Here is a 15,321-nt window from a genome sequence, read left to right as displayed (position 1 = left end):
TTTTAAACTGCCCCTGACGCTTCGCAACCCGCAACATCCGCATTAATGACTACGAGTTACATCTTGTTCCCCACGTTCAACGGTGAGATTCCCATCTAACGGCCCAGGTTCCTTCTCAAAATTTTGGGCGGGATAACTCTGATTCGAGGCCACCTCCCACGCGACAAAACGCCTAGGAAACCAAATCTCCATCCATCCTTTCAGAAATCAATCACATCTAAGAATTACTCTTTCTCTTTCCTCCCAAGAAGCTCGTGAAGAATCGTCTAACTATTTCCCGTAAGTTCTCAATCTTTTCTATTCACTTCTCCTCGGCTATTGTCCTCGGCCACCGATTACACCATTTCCTTCTCCAAACATACATTCACACCCCCACCAAATGGGTAGATTTAAGTGTTTAGTAGATACTGACGCCGGTATGGAGGGCTTTCGGGTCAAATATCATATTCTCCAAGACGTAGGCTTGAGATATTGCCCTGTAGAAGCCATAGGTAACACTAGAACAAAGGGAGAAGTCATCATCCCCATTATCACATTCCGAGAGGGTGGGATGACCCTTCCCATGAGAAACGTAACCAGCAAGTACCTACGTAACGATAGGTTATGCACACCAAATGTGTTTAGAATCTTAGGTTGTGTCGACACTCTAAATGAACAAATGGGTCTGAACCTCACATGACACTACGTCGTTTACATGTACGAATGCCATAAACTTAAGGACGTAAGGTATTACCTTAAATCCAGATCTAGCATTGTTAGGCTCATATCCTGTCTTCCCAAATCCAACAAAGGCATGAAAGACGACTATCTTATCGCCTCAGGAAACTAGTCTGACGGTCCTCATTGCCCAGTCAAATGGGGAGACTCAAGTGCGACTCTATAGGAGTTAGATTCCCTAACCTGTGACTTAGTCCTATTATCTCCACGATTTCTGACTACACTGTTTATTATTACCCTTGTAGTTGATGTTCGCTGCTAACCTAACTATACTTGTCTATTTGAATGTTTTTTGTAGACAAACAACACGTACGGCCTCGTCTGAGCCTTTGCAGTGTCGCAGACCTCAATCGCGTTCTTCGATCCGAAGTATTTGTTAGCGAAGACTTGCAAGTGAGGGCAGCCCATCTGATATTAGGATACGATCCTTTATCAGACGACTTCCAAGAGATTGGCAACGCGATCACCGCAGGAGACCAAAGACGCAAAAGGATAGATATTTCGAGACAAGGATTTCTTTCTGTCCACGAACTCCCAGACGACCCTTCCGTCATCCTATACTCCCGCCCCATCGCAGCAGTTCCTCTCTCGGTACATTCCCAAACAACAGCCATCCGAGAAGAACCTGCGTCCTCGCAACAATCACTCGACGAGGAAATCGATCAGTTTCACCTTGAAGAAGCTGAGAGACCTCAAGAGGATCACCTCGTCATCCTTTCGGACGAAGAACAGGTGCCCGCAGAAACTTCCGGTATAAAAGGTTTAGTAATAGCATAGCCCGACTCCAGCTCCGAGGAAGACAACATGTCTACCCTTAGAAAGCTAATGTCCAGGAGGGGTACACAGGCTCCCAAGAAGGGCGCGGTTAGATCGCAACCCCCTCCCATTCTACCACCCACCCCTCCTCCCACTGATCCTAAGATCCCCATCCCGGAGCCTAAGAAGAAGAGGAAGAACGAGGCCGAGGAGGCAAAAGAAGCTTAAGCAACAACAGCAGCAACAGAAAGCAGGCAAGGGTAAGTCGCGTGCTTCCTTAGTAGAGAGAGGGGAAAGCTGTGACCTGGCTGAGGTACGCCGTACATAAGCCAACTAGTCTCCTGTGTTGAAGCTAGATGGGGCCCCTATTTCCTGCCAATCTAGTATTATGGCGTTCTAGCAAGGACACACTCACTACCTAGCTAACGCCTTGGAGCAACCCCTTCTCCTACCGAAGGATATGGAAGCTCTAGATAAAATGAGTCAGCCACATCTCTTTCTCTCCCTTAAAAGGGACCTGGCTTTGGTGAATGTCTTCCAATTACCTCCATATTATTGCTGTAATCACATTTTAGCACAAATTCGTTCGCACGCATTTTGAATTAATCATAAATAATAATACATTTATTCGACATTTCAATTCAAGCCATACAAGAAGTCTTTGCTATAGAAAAATGGGTGGAAGACTCTCAGAAGAAGGCTACAGCTGAACTTGAGGTCAGACTGGAGACCGAGAAGGCCTTAGGCCAAGCCCTTGCGGAGAACGAGAACCTAACCAAGCAGTTGGCAGAGGAGAAGAGAGAGAGAAATGGTGCCGAGGCCAGCCTTAAAACGATCAAAACTCAGGTGGAGGGGCAACACAAACTTCTGCGTCAAAGGGACGAGGACCTGTCTAAAGCTCAGCAAGAAAATTCTACCTTAAATAAAGAGCTCGCCCAAGTGAAGGAAGAGGCTCATAACCTCAAGGAAACTATGGAGGCTGCCAAGAAGGCTGCTTACAATGAAGGGGTCGAGGCGACAAAAGATCGACTGACGGAGAAGTTGGCAGAGTTATGCAGGGAGTATTGCCAACAAGTGTAGGCAGAAGCCCTGAACATAGCAGGGATTCCCACGACTTCCAAGTTGAGGAAACCTGAGAACATTTGGCTTCCTCAGGACATCCAAGTGCTCGAAGAGCTTCCTCCTGTCGCACCTACCCTCGATACAGCACCTTCAACGCATCCATCTATCATTCAAGAACCCATTTCAACTCCTAAAGAACCTGCTGTGTCTGACAAAGAGATGGAACAAGGCGACGAAGCCGAGAAGCCTCCGAGCAAGGATGCAGGGCCCAATGTTCCTCCACCAGTGGCAAAGGACAAAGGGAAACAAGTCCAGACCTCATTCGAAGCGGAGCTGAAACAAACAGAGGAGGACAACAAAGAAAAAGGGGCTGCCAGCACATCCAAGTAGGACCCCCCCACCAAGGCTTAAGGCTTAGGCCAATTAGGACCCTTTTTCCTTATGTAATGAGTTTTTTGTATTAGGACTTTTATTTTAACCATTTTATTTCAGAATTTTATTTCCAATGTATCTATTGACAAAGATTAAAGAGAAGTTTGAAAGGTTGCTATTCAACTGGTTTCCAATCTTCAGTAGGAAAATACTAATTCGTTTCACCTTAATGCACAGTGAAGTCTTTACAACACCTCAAACATCAACAACCCCCCATAAAAGTACATTCATTTTATCAATCTTATTCATCAGCAGATAAATCATTCATCGAAACTGTAATATATGAAGTACAACAACACACAGTCTGAGACTTAACTTAATATTTAGTTAGGGGCACAAAGTAAACCATCAAACTTACCATGGTTTATCAGTACGTCAATTTCCACGAGTCATGTAACCACAAGGCATGGTTTGTATTGGGTGCTTAGAATGATGGAACAAAGTGTTAATTTTCTCAAAGTAGAAGGTCCGAGGACCCGACGTAACTAAGGTTCTGTTTAACATCTAACAAGATATCAATTTCCACGAGGTATGTGGTCCGAGGACCATGCATGACCAAGTTTCTGTTTGACATTTAGAATAGCGAATTGAAATGTTAATTTCCCCCAAAGTAGAAGGTCTGAGGACCCGACGTAACTAAGGTTCTGTTTAACATCTAACAAGATATCAATTTCCACGAGGTATATGGTCCGAGGATCATGCATGACCAAGTTTCTGTTTGACATTTAGAATAGCGAATTGAAATGTTAATTTCTCCAAAGTAGAAGATCCGAGGACCCGACGTAACTAAGGTTTTGTTTAACATCTAACAAGATATCAATTTTCACGAGGTATGTGGTCCGAGGACCATGTATGACCAAGTTTCTGTTTGACATTTAAAATAAGTAAATCGAAATATTACATAATGATAATTGAGCAACAAATGGCAAAAGTGCCTTTCATTAATAGTAATACCTTCGTAGGTTATTTACATTCCAAGGGTGCTGTACAATTTTTTCATCTAGATCAGCTAAGCGATATGACCCTATGCCCGCTACAGAAGTAATTCGGTATAGTCCTTCCCAGGTTGGTGCTAACTTTCCTTACGCTGGATTCTTGGAAGTACCCATGACTTTCCTCAAGGCCAAATCTCCAAGCGCAAGTGGCCTTAGTTTCACATGAGCATCATATCCCCATTTGAGCTTCTGCTGATAATAAGCCAGTTGTACCATGGCGGCCTCTCGCCGTTCCTTAACCAGATCCAGGCTTTTCTCTAGCAAGCCATCGTTATTTCCAGGGCTGAAAGAACTCGTCCTTAATGTCGAAAACCCAGATTCCAAAGGTATCACCGCCTCAGCCCCATAAGTCATGGAGAAGGGTGTTTCTCCTGTGGATTTTCGCGGTGTAGTACGATATGTCCACAAAACGTGTGGCAATTCTTCTACCCATCTACCCTTTGCATCATCCAACCTCTTCTTAATTCCATTGACTATCACTTTGTTAACGGCCTCGGCTTGCGCATTTTCCTGAGGATAAGCTGGCGTGGAGTATCTGTTTGTGACGCCCAAGTCATTACAATACTTCCTAAAAGCTTTACTATCAAATTGCTCGCCATTATCAGAAATAAGTGTGTGAGGTACCCCAAATCTAGTAATAATGTTCTTCCAGATAAATTTCTTGGTGTCTACATCCCTAATATTTGATAAAGGCTCAGCTTCAACTCACTTGGTGAAGTAATCAGTTCCCACGAGTAGCCACCTTTTATTTTCCGCAGCTCTCAGGAAAGGCCCAACTATATCCAGTCCCCATTGAGCGAATGGTCAGGGACTAGACAAAGGATTAAGGACACCACCAGGCTGATGGATGTTAGGCACAAATCTCTAGCATTGGTCACATTTTCTCGCGTAGTCCTGAGCCTCTCTCTGCATATTGGGCCACCAATATCCCTGGGTCAGAGCTCTATGGGCTAAGGATCTCCCTCCAGTATGACTTCCGCAAATCCCCTCGTGCAATTCTTCCAAAAGTGCCTCCGTCGCTTCAGGGTGTACACACAGTAGGTATGGTCCGAAAAAAGAGCGTTTATACAGCTTCTGATCCTCGAACAACCAGAATTGAGGTGCCTTTCGACAAATCTTATCTGCTTCAGACTTCTCCTCGGGCAACACATCACTTTTTAGAAAAGAAACTACGGGGTCCATTCTGCTAGGTCCGAGTCTTACTTGATGGATACGGATGGCACTTGCGATTGTTAAAGCAGGCTTCAGCAAGTCTTCGATGATGATAATCCTAGGCAAGCCCTGAGCCGAGGATGTTGCCAGAGTGGCCAATGAGTCTGCATGTGTGTTTCCACTTCGAGAGATATGCGTCAGGATGAAAGAATCAAACTTAGATTGTAAACATTTGACCTTAGCCAGGTATTCTTGCTTTCTCGAATCCCTTGCCTCTATGGTTCCAATCACCTGGCCCACGACTAACTGAGAATCCGAGGACATATGAACTGATTTTCCCCTCATTCTCTGAACCATAGCCATACCAACTAAGACAACTTCAGCCTCATTGTTAGTGGCCGAGAACGCCAATCTCAATGATTTTTCAAAGGTGATTCCTTCAGGGGATACCAAAACAAGCCCGATACTTGACCCTCTCTGATTCCCCGCCCCGTCGACATATACTTTCCAGACCGGAAGCCCTTCGCATGTGACCATGCCAACTGATTTTTCATCCATGTGCGACTCCTTTGCGGTTTCTTCTAATGAAGGTTCGGCGAATTCTGCCACCAAATCAGCAAGGACCTGGCCTTTCACGGAGGTGCGAGGCATATATTTGATATCGAAAACTCCCAAAATAGTTCCCCACTCGGCTACCCTCCCTGAGTAGTCAGCGCTTCATAGTACCGACTTGAGAGGAAGTTAAGTCAAAACCACAACAGTGTGGGATTGGAAGTAATAAGAAAGCTTCCGCGTAGCATGAACTACAGCCAAAATCGCCTTTTCCAAAAGTAAATATCACACTTCGACTTCATTCAAAGATTTGCTAACGTAGTAAACCGGTCTCTATACTCCGCTATCGTCCTGTATTAAAACCAAACTGACTGCATGGATAGCTACAGCTATGTATGCAAACAGGACTTCATCAATCTCTGGCCGAGACATGATGGGTGGCTGGGAAAGATACTCTTTAAGTTGATGAAAAGCCGAAGCACATTCCTCGGTCCATTTAAATCCTTTCCACTTATTTAGTAGCTGGAAAAAGAGTCTGCACCTATCAGCAGACCGAGAGATAAACCTGCTGAGAGCAGCAGTCATCCCAGTCAACCTTTGAACTTTCTTTGGATTCCGAGGTGGTCACAAGCTAAGGATGGCCTGACCTATGCCGGATTTACCTCTATTCCTCTATGAGTCACCATGTATCCTAAGAACTTACCAGAGCCCACCCCAAAAGAGCACTTAGAGGCATTAAGGCGCAACTTGTACTTCCTAAACGTTTGAAAGGTGTCATCCAAATCTTTCACATGCATGGGCACTGTCTTGCTCTTCACCACCATATCATCCACATATACCTCAATAGTCTTTCCAAGCTACGACTCGAACACCCTGGTCATCATCCTTTGGTAAGTAGCCCCTGCATTTTTCAAACCGAACGGCATCACCTTATAGTGATAATTTCCCGTAGGAGTAATGAAGGCGATTTTCTCCTAGTCATCCAACGCCAAAGGTATTTGGTGATAGCCTTGGAAGGCATCCAAAAAACTCATCCGAGGATGCCCAACCGTGGCGTCCACTAGTTGATCGATGCGAGGCATTGGAAATGAGTCTTTGGGATAGGCTTTGTTCAAGTCTGTGAAGTCCACACATACTCTCCACTTCCCGCTCTTCTTTTTTACCACAACAGTATGTGACAACAATTCTGGATAGAAAACTTCTTTAATAGCCCCAACCCTGTTGAGCTTGAGCACCTCCTCCTTGACGGCCTCGGCATGTTCTTTGGAAGAACGCCAAGGTTGTTGCCTCCTGGGGACAATGGCAGGATTAACATTCAAATGATGGTAAATGAAGCTTGGGTCAACCCCCGGAGCCTCGCAGGGATTCCATGCAAATACATCAATATTGCTTTTCAAAAAGATCACCAATTCCACCTTCTCTTGATGTGGTAGTCATACCCTAACCTAAAAGAACCTTTCAGGGTCATCATCAATAAGAAATTTTTCCAATTCCTCACACATTGCCTCCTCTGCTGTCACCGCACCTGGCATATCCAGAGTCGTTAATTGCTATAAGTCTTCCGCAGCCGAGGTCGAGGATTCTGGTTCGGCCTAGCGCAATATTGTAGCCGATATGCATTGCCTTGCTACCGATTGACTCCCCAAAATCTCCTCAATTTGTCCTCCCAACAGGAACTTTACTTTGACATGTAAAGTTGAGGAAACAGCACCCAGAGCATGCAGCCACGGTCTTGCAACAATGGCCGTATATGAGGAATAAGCGTCAACCACGATGAAATCCACATCAACTGTTTTCGGACCTAACTGTACCGGAAAACGAATTTGTCCCTTTGGTATGACGGCCTTCCCTTCGAAACTTATCAGTGGTGAATCATAAGCCGTAAGATCCTCGAGCTTCAAATTGAGCCCCCTAAACAAATCAGGGTACATAATATCCGCACCACTACCCTGATCGACCATCACCCTCTTTACATCGTAGTTCCCTATCCTTAGAGTAACCACCAGGGCGTCATCATGCGGTTGGATGGTCCCAACTTTATCTTCGTCCGAGAAGCCCAAGATAGGTGGAGAAGCACCTTTAATTCTTTTCAGCCTGGAGCCAGACTCCTCGGTGAGAATATGTGATATGGACATCACCCTAGTAGGACAGGAACCGGTCTTTCCTGGGGCTGCAAGGATGACATTAATCGTTCCCAATGGGGGGCCGAGACGAATTATTCCTCTGGTTAATCGAACCCGAATTGCTTCTTTGCCCACTAGGCTGATATAAATGTTGCTTCAACTTTTCTTCACTGACCAGCTTTTCCAAATGATTCCAAAGTGTCCGGCAGTTCTCGGTAGTATGGCCTACATCCTGATGGTATTGGCAAACAAGGTTCTGATTTTGCTTCGCATGGTCCCCTGCCATCTTACTAGGCCACTTGAAATAGGGCTCCTTGCGGACTTTCTCCAACAATTGGTGTACTAGTTCTCGGAATACGGTGTTAACTACTTGAGGAGTGGCTGAACCAGATTGCCTAGAGAAATCTCTTCTCGGCATGTTGTTACTGTACCTATCCGACCTGAAATCCCTCATCTCTTGAGGGATAGCCTTTGCCTTACCCTTACCTTATTATTGGTCTTCCTCAACCCTTTTATACTCATCAATGCGATCCATAAGCCGACGTACACTCCACACAGGCTTCTTAGTCAAAGATTTCCTTAAATAGTGATCAGTTGGGAGGCCCACCTTGAAAATGTTAATCGCCACTTCATCAAAATCGCAGTCGATTTCATTAAACATCTCCCAGTATCTGTCAGAATACGTTTTCAAGGTCTCACCCTCCCTCATGGCCATAGATAACAATGAGTCCAAAGGCCGAGGAACTCTGCTGCATGTAATGAATCGAGGCGTGAATGCCCTAGTGAGTTCCATGAAAGAATCAACAGATCCCGCCTTCAGTTCGTTAAACCAACTCATAGCAACAAGTCTCAGGCTAGAGGGAAAGACTTTGCACATCAAGGTCTCGTTCTGAGAGTGTACTACCATCCTTTGATTAAAATGACTCACATGCTCAACTGGGTCCGTCCTGCCATTATAGATGGTGAAGGTGGGCTGGGTGAATCGTCGTGGAAGTTTTCCCTTCTCAATCCTACGTGAGAAATGGGACTTAGAGATCTGATGCAATGCCCTGCTCATAGCGTCATTTCCTAAGCCCCTAGAGGGAAACTTTTTATGCCTGCAACCCAGAAGCTCATCTTTCTTATAAGAGAAGGTTTCGCTAGGAGGAGTCCTAGACCTTGGACTGTAACTGCTTCCCTAAGAGCCCCCAGAGAAAGGATGGGAAAGAGGTGAGGCTCACCTTCGTCTGACACGGCGTAATTTTTTCTTAAGGTGGTCAATCTCCTTCTGCATGACCTTGGCGTCATCCTTATGGGTGGCTCTACTTCCACCACCCGAATGGCTTGCACCGGGGTGTACCGTATGCACACTTCCCTCCCGATCCCTCTGACGCTCGAGATGCTCAAAGTGATCTTCACGCTGGGACCCCTAAGACTCTGCACGATGTGAATCTAAGCCTGCCATAACGCTCCAATTCCTTCAGCACTAGGTCCCCACAGACGGCGCCAATTGTAAGTGCACAATTTGTACCCGGTCCAATCACTAGGTGGACTCAGGCCCAAAGAGCCTTATACAATAAAAATTTGTAGAGTGTGGGCTTGAAACCTAGACTGTGGATGTTGGACAAGGGAAAAACAGGCTAGATTGTCGTTATCCGCGTGTTCAGTAGATGAGAACAGTAAAGAATCTCTCCTCGGACGTAAACTGAGGACAACCTGTATTGCCTTTCTTTCCTTTAAGAACAATATTACAATTACAATTCAAGTATTCGATCTCCTCTTCCTTCTGCCCTCCTCTACCTTTTATATCTTTCTTCTTCTCTTGAATCCATCCTCTTCTTCCTTCTTTCTTCCACGTGTATCACCAATCTCCTCCCTAGATACTTGTCCCATCCAACACCTTCTTTAAACCTCCAAATACCAGCTGGAAAGCTGAACCTCACTGCTCAGAGGTCATTTCCCCATTAATGCGGCCAAGGAGGTAGGTGCAGGGTCTTTAATGCGGTGGTAGCAGCTTTTTCTCCTCTAATATTTCTCACACGTTCTTCCTTCTAACCACTGCGTGGATCACGCCTTTACCCAATAGATCTTCCGGAATTCTGTCTCTAAATCCCTTGGTATGTCCCATGACATTTACTGGGCTCGTTCGAAGAGGTACTTTTCCTCAGACAGACTTACACCACCAAATCAGGCCCAAGGCCCAAACAAACATTTTATCTATTTTACCCCCACAACACCTAAACAACATTAGTAGACTAATATTATCAAACGAGCCTTTAATCTGCTTTTTAAAAAAAAAACTCAAAAAAATTATTAAAAAAAAGATAGCAATAATCAATAGAAAAAATATTGAAAAAATGGTAATGAATTGAATGTTTTTACCGCTATTTTAAATTAGGGGAGTTAAGATGAGAATCGGAAAAAGAATTACAAAATTGAATTTTAGTGATATTAAAATCTCACCTCTACATGATAAATTGAAAATGATAATTAAAAAAAAAAGTGATAATGATAAAATAATTTAAAGGGGTACTTGTAGTGTAGTTGGAATACTCTTCTATATGCTATATATAAATAGCCACATCTCATTATAATTCATCATTATAGTCTCACTCATCACTACTGGGATATACAAAAACTAGGGTTTTGAGTGAAGATTTCGACCATGATAAAGAAAGCACTGGTTGTTGCAGTATTGTTTCTTGTTTGCCTTGCTACATATTTCACAAACAGCCTTGGATATTACCAAGGCCGACCCTAGGCCTAGGCCACTTAGGCCATCGCCTAAGACCCCTACTAGAGAAACGCCCCCAAATTTTAAGGTAAAAATTAATATATTTTTTTGGAGATATAAATTTTTTTTTCTACTTTTAAGAAGTCCCAAATAATTGAATAATACTAGAAATAATACAATATAAATTGAGTATATATTGTGAAAAAATGTCTCACTCTCACCACTTTTCATCATAATCATCAGCACCATCATCATCACGAGATCTCTTCAACACCAGAACCATCTTTAGGAGACTAATTTTGTCCGTCTTTTCAAGATTGAACTAGGCAATTATTTGTTTTCTAGTAGTTATTATCTATTAGTGGAGAATATCTTAGTTGTCATATATGTTTTCATTAATAATTTCATTCAAAGTATTTCAATGGCTTTCTCCTTTTACCTAGATAATTTCAATATATATATATATATAAGGAGTGTAATGTGATGTTGTGTCACTAATATTTGATCATATATATAAAAGGAGTGTAATGTGATGTTGTGTCACTAATATTTGATCATTAGGTATTATCCTCTCTCCGTTGTTATAAAATGGAATTGTTGATCTTATGAAAATCTATGGTTAAAAAGTTGTGTATATATAATATGATATATATATATATATATATATGTATATATCCTTCTCAATTTGCATAACTCTATGATTTTTTTTTCCCCATCATTAGGTTTTTAGGTATTGAATTTTATGGAGAGAGACCAAAGTTTCTTGAACACCCTCAAATTGTACCATTCAAATAAATTTGTCAATTTTCCATCCGAAGGAGACCACTAAAATAGTAACTTTAGTCTCAAAATTTTGGGTCGATTGTAAATTTATAGAGTGAGTTACAAGTATTCTTTTCTCATTTACCAAAAATTAAAATTAATAAAAAAAAAAAACTGTAATGTTTGGTTTCAACTTTCAGGTAAGGGGGAAAAAAAAAGAAAAAGAAAAAGAAAAAGGAATTAGACCAAAAATATGAAACATTTACTAGACAGTTTTTATGGGCAATTATTGGACTCCTTTTTTTTAACACGCACGAAGCCCAGAGCTCAATGGTTTGGGCTAAAAAAAAGTTGTGTACTGTGTAGAACAGTTGGGCCTTCACTATAGTCCTACTGACATATTGAAAAACTTGCATACCCAGATTTTTTTTTTTTTTAATTATAAATTTTTTTATTGTGACCGATGCTATTAGGCTGGCATAAACCCATTACCCATATTATATATTGCCTTTTCTCATTGGTCATGGTACTAGTATTTCTAGTGCATAACAGTACTCTTTCCTCTCACATTCATGGTGGAGTTTACTCATTAAATTTATAGTGAGGTCCATCATAAATGTGAGAGAATGGAGTACTATTTCTCTATACTCTGAGAGTACCTAAGAATTTTCCGTTCGTTACACCTACTTCCAAAGAACGTTCATTGACAGTGGGTGAAGGTGATTTTGATTTCGATTCTATCATTTTTTTTTTTTAATGGCTAAATCTTGATACATACTTTCTATTACATTACAAGTCTCGATAAGCTTATATTTGTTAAATTGTGTTTTACAAACATGGTTTTAGTTAAATTATTACATCAAACAATATCAACACCCATTTTTTAACTTATAAAAAAATCCCCCTCAAACACAAAAATATTAGCTAGAATCTAGAATGTGGATACGCAATACGCATAGCAAAACCGTTACCTAATTAAACACATGTCATACTTTTTAAGGTTTTAATTTTTAAAATGCAATTATGTTTAAATCCAATTTATTTTTTAAATCTTTCTCAAAAAAAAATTTTCTACATAATAAATAAATAAAATTATTTTAAAGAAAACCCTGTAAAACTAGAAGACATGCACAGGTGGGTTCCACACTAGACTAGAGTAGACGTGGAAATCCCTGAAAATTTTTGTGACTCCCCCATGGGCCATGACCCAGAGATATTTTTTGCATTAAAAGTTTTGTTTTTTGTTTTTTGTTTTTTTTTTGAGAACATTTTGCACTAAAAGTTTAATTGGAAGATATTTTTGTTGTTTGAGAGATACACTATCACAGTCTGTATTTGCATATTTGGACTTTCAGGGAATTTGGTCTTATACAATAGCTAGAGCCTATACCTATCCCAAAATCTGTGGAATCTCAGCTTCCCTTACCATCCCATTATCCATGGAATCCTCTGCAATTCTCACACCCTCTCAGCTCCCTTATCTTTTCCCTTCAAAATCAAACAGAAAGAAAGCTTATCCTTCCTGGCCATGCAGCAAGCCAAGGACCTCTCAACCCACTCGCTTGCACTGCCAAAAGATGTATGTCCCTGGTGGGTATTTAACAATTTATAACTATGTTATGTATGTCTAATATATATCTTTCTCTACAATATATAAGATATGCACAAGTGCAATTTTGTATGTGTTTGTGTTTGTGTTTGTGTGTGTATTAGTTATGAGGTTAATTTTTGTAATTGAATGCAGGATTTGGAGAAGCATCACCAGAAGCTAAGGGAGCCAAAAACCTCCACAATTTCTTCACTTACATTGCAGTGAGGATTGTCGCAGCACAGCTTCAGGTTCCTCTTCTCCCCTTGTTTTGCTTTCTTTGCTTAGCCTTAACTTGTTTGCATGATTACATAAAGTTAAATTATATGCTTAGGATGAGTTGAATTCATTTGTTTTCTTTTCAATGTTTAGATGCTTTTGTTAACTAGCCATGGATTGTGGGGAATTATAAATCTTTTCAATGACTAAGGGAATGATACTCTCTTTTCTTAAGAGTCAAAAGTTGTTTGTGGCTTATTAAGATGAAAGTGAGGCTGAAAGTGCATATAATAATGCATCTAGGATTGGTTGAAACATTTATATTGGATAAATTTATCTTTTAACAGTTGTTTGCCAGAGCAGAGCTATAACACTGAGGCATACAAGGAGTTAATGGAATTCATGGATAGTCACTCATTGAATGATGGGGACAAGTTCTGTGCCAGTTTGATGAGAGAATCTTCAAGGCATAAGGGTTTAGGTATGTTAATGATAAACCTATTTTCAATTTTATGTTATAACATGTAAGATGTCCTGGATTCTTACACAAACAGAATGACTATATATGTTTATTGTTGTCGTGTAAGATCTGACTTTTGACAATATGCATGACTTGTGATTTGATCAATGGGATTCCACTATATTCTTCGTACAAACAATGGCATCTGCATGAAGCTCTTCGTATATTAGAGGTCAGTAAATTACTTGTGATGGTCTATTTGTTTATTTATTCACTAACTTATTAACATCAAGAGGCACTTCGGAATTTTAATATAGGTTCGATCTGCCTATTGTAAAAATGATTTTGAATGGGACAACCTGAAGAGAGTAGCTGTTAAGGTCAGCGATTAAATTTAACTTTTTTTTTTTTTTCAGTTTAATCCTATTTATGCGTTTTTTTTCTTCAATTTTTGTTTGCATTTGTTTTATCTCCTTCTTGTAGATGGTCGATGAATCTAACACGAGTATCATGAGAGAATATGTCTTAGAAACCAGTCAGGCAGAGAGCGAGAAGTAATCGATCACTACACCTTCTTCTCCAATTGTGATTGTGAAGTCCTGCTCCATAAATCCATAATGATTTAAAGAATTAATTGTTGAATTAATAGATATAACCTCATAATATTCAACTTTGAAGGCTCTAGCTTGTCTTCAGCATTGTAAGATGATCAATGTCCCAGAAATATTCTGAAGAGTGAAGACCCAAACAGTTGTACCAGAAAAATGGTAAACTCAAGATGATAGGACAGTTTCACTGAATGAGGATCAACAATCTAATTGGAGCCAGTGCATGCATACCATAATTGCAGAAAATAAGGGTACAATCATGAAGACACAGAAATTTCAAGCTTTACCTCCCGTGTTCTTACTTTGTTTTGGTATTTATATACAATTAGTAAGCATACAGTTAGAAGAACTGCTTGAGAAACATGTGTTACCTTTTATAAGATCACTTTGTTAAGCCTATAAATTATACACTTTGTTAAAATAATGGTTTTTTTTTATATAAGTAATAAAAACTTTATTGATAAGAAAAGAACAATGAGTTTACTATTGTAAACTCACTACGTAAATCAAGCAAACAAGTACAATGCGTAAAACTCTAAATACGAGACCACTCCAACAAAGTCCTAGTTAGTAAAGACTTCATCAGGTCTACAGTTCTTTGTATCCTCAAAAGTTCGGGCATTGCATTTCTTCCAAGTTAACCACATAAGACATGTCGGTACCATATTCCAAACATCGGAAGAATGAATGCCCAACAAATTCCACCATGTATAAAGTAGAGAGACTACTGTCTTCGGCATTACCCACTGAACCCCAAACAAGTAGAAGACTTAACTCTACAAGGTATGGACAAACTTGCAATGTAGTAATAAATAATCCACAGTTTCCTCCTCACACCAATAATAGTTATATGATAAATTTCACAATTTCTTAATAACTTAAGTTTTTTGGGGACAAGTGGTAGTTTATCAGAAATTAAATGATCTAATGCAAACTAGTGATTTAAAATTTGGGATCCCAAGTCAAAAGTCACTACTTTCTATCCTAATTTGTTTTACGCCTAAAACTAGAAACAAAGTTCTGGAGGGAGGTCTTTACTTCAAACATTAGATTGACTACCTGCTTCACATCATTCTATAACAAAGGTAGGGTTGGTAGTCAAAATAAAACAGTGTCCTGAGTCCTGACAGAGAAAGTATTTCATGTGCCAGGCGCATACAAGAGTTTTGCATCCTGACAGCT

At 40.7% G+C, this 15,321-nt stretch overlaps 1 protein-coding gene across 1 annotated transcript; it reads left to right on the top strand.

Moving 5' to 3' along the window:
- Positions 1 to 12,592: 12,592 nt before the first annotated feature.
- LOC142636824 (chaperonin-like RBCX protein 1, chloroplastic) lies at positions 12,593 to 14,557 on the top strand. The gene is made up of 6 exons (XM_075811123.1): positions 12,593 to 12,854; positions 13,009 to 13,103; positions 13,435 to 13,552; positions 13,747 to 13,763; positions 13,849 to 13,911; positions 14,015 to 14,557. Exons 1-6 carry the CDS (start codon positions 12,704 to 12,706, stop codon positions 14,087 to 14,089), a joined length of 519 nt encoding a protein of 172 aa, XP_075667238.1. The 5' UTR covers positions 12,593 to 12,703; the 3' UTR covers positions 14,090 to 14,557.
- The last annotated feature ends 764 nt before the right edge of the window (positions 14,558 to 15,321 follow it).

The sequence above is a fragment of the Castanea sativa genome, chromosome 5, assembly GCF_040712315.1.
Source record: "Castanea sativa cultivar Marrone di Chiusa Pesio chromosome 5, ASM4071231v1".
Lineage (NCBI taxonomy): Eukaryota > Viridiplantae > Streptophyta > Magnoliopsida > Fagales > Fagaceae > Castanea > Castanea sativa.
Note: the sequence above shows the minus strand (reverse complement) of the source record. Positions and strands in the feature narration are given on the sequence as shown.

Excerpts from the sequence above, each read along its gene's own strand:
- LOC142636824 (XM_075811123.1), top strand. The coding sequence starts at position 12,704 with ATGGAATCCTCTGCAATTCTCACACCCTCTCAGCTCCCTTATCTTTTC. Across the intron at positions 13,104-13,434 it reads TTGTCGCAGCACAGCTTCAG|AGCTATAACACTGAGGCATA; the intron begins GTTCCTCTTCTC and ends TTGCCAGAGCAG. Across the intron at positions 13,912-14,014 it reads TGAAGAGAGTAGCTGTTAAG|ATGGTCGATGAATCTAACAC; the intron begins GTCAGCGATTAA and ends TCCTTCTTGTAG.